This window comes from Rhyacophila brunnea, unplaced genomic scaffold (assembly GCF_057557595.1).
Source record: "Rhyacophila brunnea isolate RB1 unplaced genomic scaffold, BYU_Rbru_1.0 scaffold_12, whole genome shotgun sequence".
In the NCBI taxonomy this organism is placed as follows: Eukaryota; Metazoa; Arthropoda; class Insecta; order Trichoptera; family Rhyacophilidae; genus Rhyacophila; species Rhyacophila brunnea.
In genome coordinates, this window is record NW_028232774.1 from 22,765,185 (window position 1) to 22,780,391 (window position 15,207).

Below are 15,207 nucleotides of genomic sequence, written 5' to 3' on the forward strand. Positions count from 1 at the left end.
GGCTTCTTGTTCGCGTACCTATGGTTACTTATGAATAATAAGTATTGATTATTAATATATAATATAGATAATTCAAGTGAACTCATGGTGTTAATCATTAATATGAACATCTCACGATATATAAATGCCGAATAAGGCTCATCATCACTTTGACAGATGGTCATTAGTCTATGGATCGTCAGAATTGGTTTGACGTTTCATGTCAAACCATTTCTGATGGTCTGAGGACGGTTTGACATTCAATACACAAGTCTACACTCGGGACTTTTCCATACGTCTCACGAATTGAACACAGGGCATGCGTCGCCGGCCCTCAAATCGGTTTGAAAATGGCCGCCATTTTGTGATGAAAGTACTAACGCACTGCTATCTGACCGCCTTGGATTTCTGTTCAACACCCCAGCAGCTTCGTATATTTTCGGTAAGCTTCGGGTCGTTCGTGCAGTTGCTTGTCAGTGTTCGTTGTCAATAAATACATTTATTTGAGTCTGTTTGATCATATTGGATGCATATTAGTAATGAAATATTACGATTTTTTGCAAAAAAAATGTCGACTGAAATGATGACAATGGATTTTATTGAGGAGTAAGGGCACATTGCGCATTATGGGATATAACCATAAAGACTATACGAACAAACTGAAGCGCAATGAGCCGACATATTTTTGGCAGGAATGTTTGGAATGTCAGTTTTAGGGGTAAAAAATAAAAGGTCCTACTTTTCCAAGGAGTACCATAAAACAAAGAGTGGAGCTGGGGCTGACAGCAAACTTGAACCCTCGTGGTTTGCATACTTGTCACTGTTGTGTCGTATTGTATACACTATCTAGTTGCAGTATTGATGTGTTGTATTATGTAGGTACCTACTTATAGATATCAAAAAACCAATTACCTTGACGTAATCATTCAAACATTCAATTACCTACCTAGTACCTATTGTTTTTAGCATCTCTGCAAGTTTTATCGAAATAAACTGCTTTGATACCTACTTTAAATAAATATATAAGCGACACGAAGGAATCACCGATAGTTAGCCAAATTTACTTCGGGCGGTATTTTGTTTTTCCATCTTTCTTTTTACCATTCCCAACAATCTGTTAAAGTTTGCCTTTGACATCCGTGTAAAGTTCTGAAAAAGGACGTTTTCATTTAATTCTGTTGCCCTCATTATTATATCAATAAATTTAAATCTCTTCAACTTAAATTAATGTAATTAAAATAGATACCAGATATTCAGATGACGTTCGGGCGTAGACTATTTTATTTGCGAGAGTGAATATCCATACAAGAATAAATATCATTAATGTAATACAAAGTACACCGATAGATGGCACTAAACTAGTTCCATGACTGATTTTATCGTTAGAACACACTCAATTAGGTATGCTTATTTATTACAAATATGATTGTGACAAAGGGTTAAAAAAATAACTAATATAATTAAGTATTTGTTATTCCAAACCTTACTGTTTTCTTTTAACCTTTTACACTAGTTTCCCGTACGCTCCGTGGTGGTGCTGTCTTACGGTGAATAATTTTAGTCATCACCTGCGAATCTATTTCGATGTATAATCTATGACTCAACGAAGTGAAAGCTGTGATGAATGAATATAGACAGTAAAACGGATTCATCTCCTGTGCGCATGCACAAAACTTCTTGGTGTAAAACCAGAATTTAAAAGTTGAAGAGAAAGTCGGCGTTGAAGTCACTAAATGCGGACTTAGCTGAGACACTGAACTAAACGTCAAATTTCAAACATTTCCGGTGTATTTTCTACCCATCCAATTTGTACGTATATTGTCTATGGTTTGGTTTGATTTGTTCGAATTCGGTTTCAATGATACGAACCTATAAAATTGTACCGAAAGTGAAAAAAATAATAAGTTGTCTATGGTTGAATTCGAAAAATTGTCTTTTTTTGCTAAAATACACAATATCTTTAAATAGTTTGTAATGTTATCGTGTTACAGAATTACGATTTTATACTTTATGATTAAAAAACTAACTTTAAATTTTAGGACTAAATTTTATTTCGTCAAAGTTGAAAATTTTTCAGCCATAATTATTTGACAGCTAGATATAACCCTATTTCATTTATCTGGTTTTTCACGAGTGTCAGAACTGTTTACATACCTATATTTATTATTGATATTGAAATATTTCAATCATGGACGATGGAAATTCAACAATCTATGGACTTGAGCATCAAGTAAGTAGGAAATAATTATTTGTACCATTCTAAGAGATAGGTCTATTACTATATTATATTATGCTCTTGGTGTGGAAACTATTCTGATTTCTAAGAGGTTCGCCTTAAAGATTCGTAATATGAGGTGACTTCCCTCACCAAACTAAGTTGAACAACTAGCGCTATTAATCTTAAAAACTTTTTATACCCCTTCTATTTTCGCAGAGACGCAGATATTAAACAAAGGTATTTTTAAATGATAGGTATCACTGTGACACTATATGTTCGATAGTCAGCCGTTTCAAAGAATGGTCCATCATAAATAACTCACCAAAATCATTAAAATCGAATTCTACCACGTAAACGCATATTCAATTAATATAGTATTCTTAACGCTATGTGTAAATCCGGGATTATGCAGCTAAAAATGTCAAGGTATTTTATGTCTCACTTGGTATTAAAAAATGTTATCTATTGATGAATGAATTTTACACAACACTCTCTAGCTCATAACCTCGTGTGCACTCAATAACATAACACAACAGTAATGTAAAGATGCCCTTTATATAAAACGGCAAACGGCAGTGTAAGGTGTAAGCACCTTTATTTCAGCATACATATGTTGTTGACAATCTTTCCCTTGATTACTCCATGGAGAAAGTCACCTGTCATGGGTGCCAGCTTCTCTACAGCATATGAATACGTGTATTAAATAAGGCTCTAAGTACCAAAAAGTAGTATTGCCTGTAGTTACATAATACCGAGTCATTGCAGTAAAATTTCATGAAGCAGAACTTTTGAAAAATGTAGTTTTACAGTGTGAAGCAATCACGGCAGCTTCTATAATTTTAGGTATTAAGAACTCGCAAGTGTCAACACACCGTCGTCAGCTATTTTATATTGAATGCCGTTGACCACTGCAGTGCTACTTACACCATTATAAATAAAACACGCCAACGGACTTACAACGTCGACAGGTTTAATTATTTTGCTGTATTTTTTTGACTTGCTTGAGGCACTTAGACTATAGTTGAAGTTATTGGCGTTGGTATGTAGAACATTTTTCTATAAAAATGTCAGTTTTTATGTTTTTGGTACTTAGCGCCTTAATTAATACACGTATTCATATGTCTACATCTCTTCTTCTTAGTCGGTCTCTCATGGCTGAGGATCGTGACCACCGTCATCTTCTGATCGACTAAGACTTTCCACCCCTCTCAATCAAATAATCTCTACATCAAATTAGGACTAATTATTATATGTCCTATTTTCTATGTCTAATTCGTCACACAGAAAATTAACTCAGTAGGATAGAATGATTATAAAATAATATATGTATTATTATTAAAAAAAGTTACATTTTTTTTATAAATATTCAATATTATGTTTCTTTTCTGATTTCTTCCTATTTTATGTTTTCGCTATCTTGCTACACTATCAGATTTTAAGTTAAAAACTTAAAAGAACACCCTTTATATATATCCTTTTTAACACTACAGCAAACCACGAGGCCCAATGACAGTAGTGTAATCAGTAATATAAGTGAAACAATTACAAACACCCAGGCTTAAAAAAAATCACTTGAAATATATTGTGACCTCACCGGTAATCGAACCTGGAGCCCGCAGATGAAAGGCCGGTGCTACTATGCCTGTACGAGGGCCGCCTATATAATCAATGTAACTGTTTGTTTTCCTTAATAAAATGAAAAATACGATTAGATAACATTAAATTGGTTTTAGGCACGTGCACTAGCTCCGCAGATTGGTGAGAATGATGCTGTGAGGTTTTTGATTGGCACACAAAGTCTGAAACCCAATAATAATCAAATTCATATTGTCGAACTCGAAGAGGAGACAGGAGCCTTACACACAAAAGTAAGATAATACATTCTATTTTATCTTTATTTTTCAAATGACTAATTTAATTAATATTAATAAAACAACACCGAACCAATGTACTTAATGTATTATTACAATTTTTTTTAAATAATTGTTTTAATTAATGGGTACCGTGTATATCCCCGATCCCTTTCTCACACTTTTTGATCAAAAAAGTTAATGTGTCAAAAACAAAAACAAAAATAGTTTTCAGATTGGTCAAAAATCAATTCAGGAGTCTGGGTCACTGTGCTTGAAAGATGAAAAGCTTAGTGGAAGGTAATGAGAGTTTATTATCCAATGTTTAATTTTTTAAATAGGTACTTAAACCATTTAACTTCTCAACTGGTGACGCGAGTAGAGTGGTTAAATCCGTCCCTAATCTTTATCAGTTATATGCATGCCATACATAGAGTAAAAATGCAATACATGCTCCATGGAAAAAAAACTCATTATGTATTAACTGAATTAAAAATATAATTTAAAATAAGTTGTTAATACTATAGGTATTGTGTTTTCTAAGGTTTATCAACACAATTCCGGCGAGATTTGGCACTTACGATGTTCACCACACGATGTAACATCACTGGTGACATGTTACCACTCCTACAACTCGGAAGCTGCACAGTGTACTATGGGTACAGCATTATTCAAGTTGCCAAGCAATCAAGTGATCCAAAATTTTTCAGAAGATAGTATGACATTGTCAGGAAAACAAACTGACCAATTGGAAATTGTCCAAAAATATGATGTTGAGGTACTTTTATAATATTTTTTGTGAATCGATGTTCTTCCTTTAAGTTGGTAGCTGTCTATCAATAATTATAATATACAGTCAAACTCGGCTATTACTATCACGGGTATAGCGAGATCTTGGATGTAATGATGAAATATTCGTTGACATTTTAGTTTATGATTTTCTCCATACATTTTTTCTCTGTTATAACAAGCAACTTATCAGATATACCAAGCTAAAATATTGTCAAAAATTTTCTTAAAACTTCATTTAAAAATGCATATTCTCTGATATAACGAGTAACGCTTATAACAAGCAAATTCAGTCGGTCCCATCTTCCTCGTAATAATCAAGTTCGACTATAGTTATGTATTTTAATGATTCAAAAATGCTAGCGTTTGCTCCACAACGAAACACATGGGCCTTCCTGTCTGGTATTTCTGAGGACCTTTTTTTACGAAAAATAATTGTTACCCATTCTCTCGACCCATTGGATCCTCGCTCCGAATCTGAACACACAATCACAGAATATAACGTCGCCTTAGTGGTGAATGGACCTGTTCCATATTTGGAAAATTCAGAGATTTTGGCTTATAATGCCATGGGTCCCGGTCTGGCAAATTAACATGTTGCTTTTTGATGTGTTTGGACACAGAATATGGCTCTATTCACCACCAAGGTAACGATAAGCTGGAAATTGCAATATTAAATAAAAGACAATAATACATTTTACAGAAATATGGCCAAGAAATAAAATGCAATGAATTTCACATAACGGACCCCAATAGACTGGCTGTTGTTGTTGACAACAGTATCGTATTGTTTGATATCAATGGCTCCATGGTGAATCATGTACAATTGGAAGGAAAGGGTCATCTTAAATTTAGCGGAGGGAAGTGGAATCCTCACCAAAATGGTTACCAGGTAACTTAACCTTTTCCACTCTTGGTTTTATTAATTTCTATTAACATCATTAAAGAAATTGGTATGAAGATTTGTGAAGATATATTTTTGTTTATTCTCTAGTAAGAATATTACTGAAAGTTTCTTCTTCTTCTTCGATTTTTACCTTTTTTACCTAAGCCATATTTTTATTTTTTTTCAGTTTGTTGCAGTTCAAGACACCCATCTAAAAGCCTACGATATGAGAAGTGATCAAACAAAACCAGTTTGGTCTTTAGAATCAGCACACAGTCAACATCTTAGAGATTTAGACTTCAATCCTAATAAACAGTTCCATTTAGCTACCGTGGCTGATGATGGTTGTCTAAAAATTTGGGACTACCGAAATAGCAAAGAGCATGTCTTCTCTAGAAGTGACCATTCTCATTGGTAAGTCTTTCTATGCACTTTAGGTGTCTTCCACATTGATTCAAGGCAACCGCAACTTATTCTGAACTCAGAGAAGCCATCGAACACATACACGATTTATTCCATAGAAACAAAACGTCAAACTCAAACCGGCTAAATGTCATTGAACAAAAATATGTTATCAGATGAAAAAAATTGATTTTGTAATGGCGTTGAAAAGACAGTGGAAATATTGGGTATGTACATATATCTATCTATTAGAAATAATATACCTATGCAAAGCGTGGTGTATTGGAAGGATATTTCTCCACCACGTGTACAAATAAGATACCTTACTGGCCATTGGCATTATGCTGCACATTTTAACAAGCCAGTCTTCTGTTTCAAAGATTTTGAATAGGTTTTCTTTAACATATTTGGTCAGCCACATTTTTATGCTGACAATTATTAAAATACAGGGAATAGCAGTCCTCATAATAACGAAAATTCTTTTCTCGGTTTGGGTGAATGATCTGTGCCAACACCTTTATCACCAATAAATAAGATCTGAAATATTGAAACAAAATTTGTTTGATTTCTGAAAGATACTCTTTGAACAGTGCTCGAAATGGAAAATTTTACGAACCGGAGCGCTTGATAATTTTTCGAAAATATCAACAATAATATCTAACTGTACATGTATTTAAAAAAAATAAGTGTGCACTTTTTTTTAATTATATGACATATCTAACTCAGACGGTCAAATTAATATTTTAGCGATATGGAGCGATAATTCTGGGGGTTTTATGAACCGGAACGGCGCTCCGGTGCGTTCCTGTCCATTTCGAGCCCTGTCTTTGAATCAATGTTGAAACGGGTAATTTCTTCTGTTGCTATGGGTGTCTTGGCATGCTACATTTATTATAATAATTCCGTGATCCTCAAGATTTCTCTGGTAATGTCTTGATTAAATATTAAACCTTTTCAATCCAGGATATGGGCAGTGCGCTTCAACACATTCCATGACCAACTCCTATTAACTGGAAGCTCAGATTCAAGAGTTCTACTGACGAGTGCGGCGAGTGTCAGTTCAGAGGCTCCGACTCCAACAAAAAGTCATGGGGATTCACTTGAGGATTTCCTCGATGATACCATAGATGTTGAATCGAGCCGCGGAAATGTCACTGATGATGTAGACAAAAAGAATAATGATTACGGAAATTCTGATAGTGATGCTACACCCGAACACAATGGAGGCAGTAGAGAGAAGTATGTTACTTTCATATGTGTACTAACAGCAGCTTGATTATTCGGGTTAATGAAGTCTTTCAAAAATTCCACATCCAACTGATCATTGTTTGGCGGCACATCTGTATGTGTATTAGTTTAGCATGACTATTAATAAGCAAACTAGCTGCTCTCACATTAAATTTCAAGTGTCATCAGTGATTCGCAACTGCTGTGTCTCAGTTGAACAGTGTTGGTATATGCAGAGCTTTTTTGTCATGTTCATGTTTTGTCATGTAGAGGAACGGCATTCTGGCACCTTTTATCATGGTATTTTTAATGTTTCAAAAGCAATTAGACGGAACAATATTCGCGCCAACATAGTACAAGTCAATTTTCCTGAATCATCTCATATGAAAAGACATATCCTGAAAACCTATCTCATTTGATATATACATTGAATAACTATTCTGTTACCATTTCTTCAAGTGAATGTGAACGCAAATTTTCACAAATGAATCTAATTACCCCACTAAGAGCTTCGTTGAAGACCAAAACAGTTTCGGTACTTTTATTCATCAAACTCGTCGGACTACGTTTGATACTTTTCGATCCTTCAAAATACGTTGATCGGTAGTTACTCACATTCGGCCATAGTCTAAGTCTAAGTTATTAGTCATAACACTAAGAAAAGGAGTCGAGACGATTTGCCAGATGAAAATTGGATTGAACTTTGGAAATCACCATGGCCCCCACAAAGCGGGGACTGACAGGGCTCTAGCCTGCGGGATCGACCAGATAAGTGGGATAAACGCACATCACAAATTTGCTCTAACCGCAAAAAAAGTCGCCTGCGGCGCTAATATAATTGATTTTTCCTCGAACACCATTTGAAGAACGCTACTATAGAGCGTCACACTGCCTTTAACCTTAGTGATAGGTAAAGATAGTCAAAGATTCTCACTTCGATATTTGAATATAATTTCTTTAGTTGATAAGAAGTTTGGCAAGAAGCGAGTTCCGGCATCTTTGTTTTTTAAAAAGAAGCCCTGGGTATATAAATGTTTCTTGCATAATATATAAACTAATTATTTTACAAAACAGTTAAGTCTTTTTCATACCTATTAATAGAAAAAAATCCTTACTGGATCGCATGCAGCCCATAAGTTTGCTCATCGTTCATTTTAACCATCTTGGTTATTTAGGGATTATCTGTTAAATTTATTATTCAAAAAGCTTGATTATTAATTTGTGTTTAAGATTAACCGATGGACTGCTGCAGTGTTACGAACAACATGAGGATTCAGTGTACTGTGTTGAGTGGAGTTCTGCTGACCCTTGGACGTTTGCATCTCTCAGTTACGACGGCAGGCTCGTGATCTCTAAGGTTCCACGACAGCACAAGTACAGGATTCTTTTGTGAGACTAAACCATCGACCATCATGTAATGGTCGGAGAAATGAATGGCTATTCACGCCGTTAACACTGCACACCATTATCAATTGCATAATAACGGATGCCTATTGTCTACTTCAGAGGACATCCTCAATAAGAAATTGTTTATATTCCAAATTAACAAATAACTAATATTTTAGTTATTAAAATAATTTTGAGAGTTCATAACGATAGTAAAGTGCAGTGCACAAACACTTAAGTATAATTTTATTATTACAATTGATATGTAACATTCCATCATCAAATTTACTATATAATTTAGTTTATATCTATTCAAACAATCAATTAAAATTTTATCTATGGCACCCGCCTACTGTCCAAAGTAGGTAACAATTACAAACCGCATCCCCCACACTAGGGCATCTTAAAGATATATAACTTCAAGTGAAACTTGAGTTTTATTTTATCATTGTGATAGCTAAGAATCCGTGTTATTAAGAATAAGTTATGCATACATTAGCGACAATATGGTACAGGGGGTTTATGTTATCCGAAGGTAATTGGGACCGAAAAAATATCACTTAACTCGTAACTCATTCACTGCGGACGAGTTAACTACTATTTAATTACCACATTTAACTCATGTAGTACTGACAACATGGCTGCTGTGTCGGCATTATATATAATTAACATGATATTTAAATGTGGTAATTAAATAATTAACAGGTCAGCAGTGATTGTGTTAAATAACATGCTAATAGTATCTCATGCCGACACGACGGCGCTGTATGAGAAAGCAAATCAGCTTAAAACGGGGATCAAAATAACTTAGTAAATGAGTTTAATTGGTACATGCTTGGTAAAAAAAAAGATATGTGAGTAAGACAGAAATAGAATTGGAGTGTGGGATTGAAAGTGACAATTGACGGCTGTGAGCTATTTCGCTTGTGTTTTTATAGTTTCTTTGTATTTTCCTACAAATTCGTAACTGCGGGGACTTGGATAATGAGGACCCCCTGTATTGTACAGTCGATAGAAACCCTTTTAAGTCATTCAATAGACTTCAACCCCAGCGTGATCAACGGAATGCAGTTTTATATCAAATATTGGTGGTACATGGTGTACCTACTTTGTGTAATATAGGCGGTGAGTAACATGTTAATAGCATTATATTTATTGTAAACAGTGACACTTTATATATTGCTTAACTTATTAATAACATTATGTTACTGTTGTGAACATAATAAACTATTTAAATAAAATACAAGTTATATTATTTTATAAATTATGTTGTTTTATTTTTTGTAACAAAATGATGGTACAACAAATTTGTTTAGCAATGCAGTTTATCGTATGTTAGTACATAAATAACGGTCATAAAATCATTTTTTTAAATGGCGCCAAAATACCATTTACATACATATGCATCAAGATTCAAATAATTTCATGTATCGTGTAATAGAGAAAGACATTTGATGATTGAAAAGTATTATAATCTTTGCGAAACTCTACTGGCAACATTTCTCAATTGACCATAGACTTTAGACGGGGGAGATCCAAGAATCAAATTGCAGATGGCTCTTCTAGCTAGTTGGATATTTTGATAACTGCCTAAGATGTGTATTTTAGAGTCTGCCAGTACAATGCGAGTCTTTGTGACATTTTCTATGGTGAACTTAGTCCTTCCTCCTTTTCCCGCCAGCCGTCCGATAGCTCGACCCATATGGTCTCCTTTTAATGTCTTGACATCTTTGATTTCGAAACTTTCCAGAAAAAGATCATCCAATCGCAATAGAGCCAGAGCGTCTTCTACTTCGAAACCATAGATAAATGCCTGAAATGGAGACATTGATTGCATTAAATTTTTGTTTGTATAAACTCCTTAAATGTTAGCATTATTTATTAAATAAAAATATTGAAGAATAAAATTGTAGAAATAGAAAACTTCTATTTTGACTTTTAGCGGTGATTTAATTTTACAAATATGCTGATGAAGCATACCCATCTCTCCCTAATAACCAATTTGATAAGTGGGCCAAAAATTAGTTATGGAATATTGGAACATAGGGAGTATGTATTAATACTTGCAATCGTGAATAGAATACTCTATCTTTGAATTTTTTTTAGTGATTTTTTGCTAATGGAAATACAGTTGAACTCAACTATTACGATCAGGGATATAGTGAGATCTCGGATGTAATGAGAAAACATTCGTTGACATTTTAGTTTATGATTTTCTCTATACATTTATTCACAGTTGTAATGAGCAACTTATCGGATATACCGATCGTAATATTGGAGGAAGTTATTCAGGTTAGCACTGATCAAATATTCTAGGGCAGCGGTTTCCAAACTGAGGGTGGGTACTAGTTCAAAGGGTGACATGAAAACTTTAACCTTTATTATAGATTTGACGTAGGCAACATTTTTTTAAAATAGATAGTAACAAAGTTTGTAAACCACTGTCACTGAGGAAGTATAATATGATTTATATTACCTTGACAAAGTCTGCTGCTTTTTGCAGGTTGGCGATATCTGTTGTCTCAGGTGCGACTTTTATTTCAACATTTCTAGTTTTTAAATTAAATCTAACTCTTAGCAGAAGATGTTCAACGATTGGACTGAATATTTGGGCCCATTTCTCTTTTAGTGGTGTGTACCTAAAAATAAAACAAAACTGTAAGATAAAGACAGTCAAACAATAATTTATTTTAGGAAAAGATAAGGATGGCGCAAATGAGATCATTATTAATGTTCTATAGATCAGGCAACTTTTTTATGAACATGATTTTGCTTGTTTTAATATTTCCTCCATTAAATTAAGAATAATACAGTCCGATTATCTGTTTACTGTGGTTAACAAAATTATTGGTCAGTTTCATATGGGTCAATGTAATACAATTACATGTTTTGAACAATGTATTAGATATATTCTATTATTCTATTCAATAACTTTTGGGGAATATTTCTGTTGCAGGCAATAATAACTTTGCGCAAGGTAGCTGCTTCGTAGAAGAAATTAATAGTGAAGTGGTTTATCCGATAGGGAAGTAACAAGAATAAAACAAGTCATATTGACATACCTGTGAGCAGGAACTTGTATCTTTCTCATATCGTTTGAAGATTCGTCGTCGCCCGGAATAGATCGTTTTGTTTTCTTTGACTTAGATTTAATTAGTTTGGGTTTTCCTTGGATCCCGTTGTGTTCTTCGACGACCATGGCATCGCCGGATTCTGACACAGCCCTACGTTTACCTTTAGCCAGACGAATTGGATTTTTCGCAGGCAAAAAGTCGTCGACACTCACGTTAACTAGGTCGGTCTCCATTCTTAATCAATTATTGTATATTTTTCGTAAGCCTGATGATGCAATTGTAGTTATTTGATGATGTTTTTAGAGAAATAATGACATTTTATAACCTGGATAATACAAATATGTCACCACACAACACATGTGCCAAAATAAAGAATCGATCATAGACAAGACCATAGATAACATACGTAAATGGACAAGACCATAGACTACACTTACTAGACAATCGAAACCACAGAAAAATATATTTTTCATTGTCCTGAAAACCCAATGGGGAATATATATTCGCACAATTGAATAGACTGTTTTCACAAAGCGCTGACAACATTTAAAAAGATGTTCGTCACATCGGAAATGGATGATATTCACAAATCAACTACAACACTCAAATGATCGATTTGCACTAAGGAAAAAGTAGTCTTCACGTATCAATATACTATTGTAACCAATTAATCGTAAAAGAATACAAACACTATGAAAATTAGGTTTAATGATTTTAAACAATATTTTGGCAAAACATAAGTATGTATTAGGCACCTACTTTCAGATTCAAATAATACTATAAATACCTATTTAGAAAGTGACGTTAATTAAAACTTAGGTAATTGTGCCGCAGATGCCGTCATGAGCTTTTACGATTTTTTTTACGAAAACAGTTTATTCCAGTAGACAATTATAATAAATACCTTTTTCTGTCGGCACATAGGTTTTTCGATCCAATAATTGTTAATTTAAAATTTGAAATGCTCATAGATTTTGATACTTCATTATCACAATCTAAGATTATATTATTAGGTACCTAATATTAGGTTGGGGTAGGTTAGGTTAGGTTAGGTTAGGTTAGGTTAGGTTAGGTCAGGTCAGGTTAGGTTGGGTTAGGTTAGGTTAGGTTAAGTTGGGTTAGGTAAGGTTAAGTTATATTAGGTTAGATTACGTTAGAATAGGTTAGGTTAGGTTTAGTTCAAAAATGATACTTATACAATCTCATAACGGCATCTGCGCCACATTTACCAAAATTTATATCGATGAACCGAAAAAGATATACCTAGGTGGTGTTATTTGGTTGTAGATTTACATCAAATAATATATGAACGACAGCAGCACGAATATACACATATTTATATTACTGCGTTAAACATTAATTATATTGACACCTAAGCATCATTTTTGCGATTGCCTTCTAATAAATTGTATTGCTGCTACAATTATTAGTTTGACATTTATTTGTGAATTTCTACCTTTTCTTTGTGATGAACAATTTTACAAATGTGTGCAGTTGTCAAAATTGAGTGAATTTATATTGACAATGAGTGATTTATGATTTTTGTTTTGTGAAACAAACTATTTTATGTGATTTCATCTATTTATTTGTGAAATCATTTAATATATGTGAAAACTACTTTCCAAATGTTAAAGTTATTTTTTTTTTGTGAATTTTGATTATTGCATTGTGCGATTAATTCCCACCCAAACCCAATCTGTATCGGCATCAAATAAATGGTGGAACATTTATCATGGGATGATTTACTACAAAAATCGTACAGTCTCCTATTCGTATTATACTGAATACCCCAATAAATGAAGGCGAATGATGAACAAAGATACCTAGGATTTTAGGTACTTTGGCAATAACTGTTTAAAAATCAGTGGGTAAATTTTGTATTTTTTTTAGATTACAGAGGGTAGTAGGTAGTTACGTAAGTACGCCCAAAATACTATAATTTTGAATATCGGAAAAAATATGTGAAAAGTACTAAAATTTAGATATTTTCGTTCGATAAATTGGTGCAAAGTACTATAATTTCGCAATATAAGAAGATTTGGAGAAATTGGGAAAAAATTTGCTCGAAAAACTTAAAAAAATCTCTTGACTTTGGTTTAAAATGAAATTTCTTGAATTCTTCGGTAAGCATTTTTAGTCGGAAGAGGTACCTAAATAAAAAGGGGTCTCGGAGTTTCTCAAATTCTCCGTTGTTTTTTTCGAGAAACAAAAAACGAATACATTTACAACAGATAACAACGCGTACTATATTTTTTCACCAAATACTATAATTTTGGAGGCTCTGTACTATAATTTCACTTTGAAAAGATGGCAACACTGCATGTTGTAGAAATCCTTTTGTGAGGACAAGTTATTTAAGTCTGTATCATTCAACCTGAATCAAACAAACGAAATGGGACCGTTTGGTTTGGGACCGTTTGGTAAATGTCCACGGAAACGTTTTTCTGACGACTAATTAGTGTTGCCAGTACTTAAAATTAATTCATAACATATTAGTCTCTAAAACAGAAACATATTTATTGAAACGTCAACTTGTTATGAAATTTTAACCTCCTATCGTCGTCTACAATAATACAAATTCGTATTCATTCATTTTAAATGTACAAAATATAAAGAATGCTTCGTGAATAGGTAGCCATTCAGTTAATTTATAAGATTTATAGGTACGATAAGTTTTTAAAAATTACTTTTGATGAGAGCTTTTTATAATTGACCACTTGTTCATGTCGACAGTATGATTTTGTGACTTAGATGACAATCGAACATATTAAATTGATAAAATTCGTTAGGTAGGTACCTAATATAAAGATCATTCCGTGTTGATTTAACACAGTTTGTAGCTGAGAATCTCCGTTACAAAATATAAATAAAATGAAAATAAATTCTTGGGCTGACATAATAATTATAGTAATGATATTAAATCGAACTCTTTGCATAGAAAATATGGCTGGATTTTGAGATAATAAGACCAAAAGCGGCGTCTTGTTCGCGTATGGTTACTTATGAATAATATGTATTGATTATTAATCTATAATATACATAATTCAAGTGAACTTCTATGGTGTAAATGTCTAACATATTAATATGAACACCTCACGATATATAAATGCCGAATAATGGTTATCAACACTCTGACAGATTGCCATTATTCTATGGATCGTCCGAATCAGTTTGACGTTTCATGTCAAACCATTTCTGATGGTCCGAAAACGGTTTGATTTTCAATGATACACTGAACCAAACGTCAAATCTCAAACCATTTCCGGTCTACTTTCTACTCATACAATTTGTACGTATATTGTCTATGGTTTAATTTGATTTGTTTCGTTCAGGTTGAAAGATACGAACCTAAAGGTTCAGGAAACAAATTATGAAAAAAGAGTTTTGTGTTTGAAT

The 15,207-nt window shown here is 33.5% G+C and overlaps 2 protein-coding genes across 2 annotated transcripts; one reads left to right on the top strand and one right to left on the bottom strand.

The window, feature by feature from the left end:
• Positions 1 to 2,070: 2,070 nt before the first annotated feature.
• LOC147077921 (EARP and GARP complex-interacting protein 1) lies at positions 2,071 to 9,995 on the top strand. Its single transcript, XM_085960942.1, has 7 exons — positions 2,071 to 2,209; positions 3,931 to 4,065; positions 4,592 to 4,825; positions 5,540 to 5,728; positions 5,910 to 6,136; positions 7,088 to 7,363; positions 8,582 to 9,995. The coding sequence occupies exons 1-7, from the start codon at positions 2,168 to 2,170 to the stop codon at positions 8,742 to 8,744; spliced, it is 1,266 nt and encodes a 421-aa protein (XP_085817068.1). The 5' UTR covers positions 2,071 to 2,167; the 3' UTR covers positions 8,745 to 9,995.
• On the bottom strand, positions 9,985 to 12,185 carry l(1)G0004 (RNA-binding protein pno1). The gene is made up of 3 exons (XM_085960943.1): positions 11,800 to 12,185; positions 11,214 to 11,376; positions 9,985 to 10,550 (listed from the first exon to the last, which is right to left on the bottom strand). The coding sequence occupies exons 1-3, from the start codon at positions 12,042 to 12,044 to the stop codon at positions 10,206 to 10,208; spliced, it is 753 nt and encodes a 250-aa protein (XP_085817069.1). The 5' UTR covers positions 12,045 to 12,185; the 3' UTR covers positions 9,985 to 10,205.
• Between the last annotated feature and the right edge of the window lie 3,022 nt (positions 12,186 to 15,207).

What these genes read in the sequence shown, in the direction of transcription:
- LOC147077921 (XM_085960942.1), top strand. Translation starts at nt 2,168, where the DNA reads ATGGACGATGGAAATTCAACAATCTATGGACTTGAGCATCAA. An exon ending in CAGGAGCCTTACACACAAAA is followed by an intron (nt 4,066 to 4,591) that starts GTAAGATAATAC and finishes GTGTTTTCTAAG; the next exon opens with GTTTATCAACACAATTCCGG. An exon ending in AATGGAGGCAGTAGAGAGAA is followed by an intron (nt 7,364 to 8,581) that starts GTATGTTACTTT and finishes TTTGTGTTTAAG; the next exon opens with ATTAACCGATGGACTGCTGC.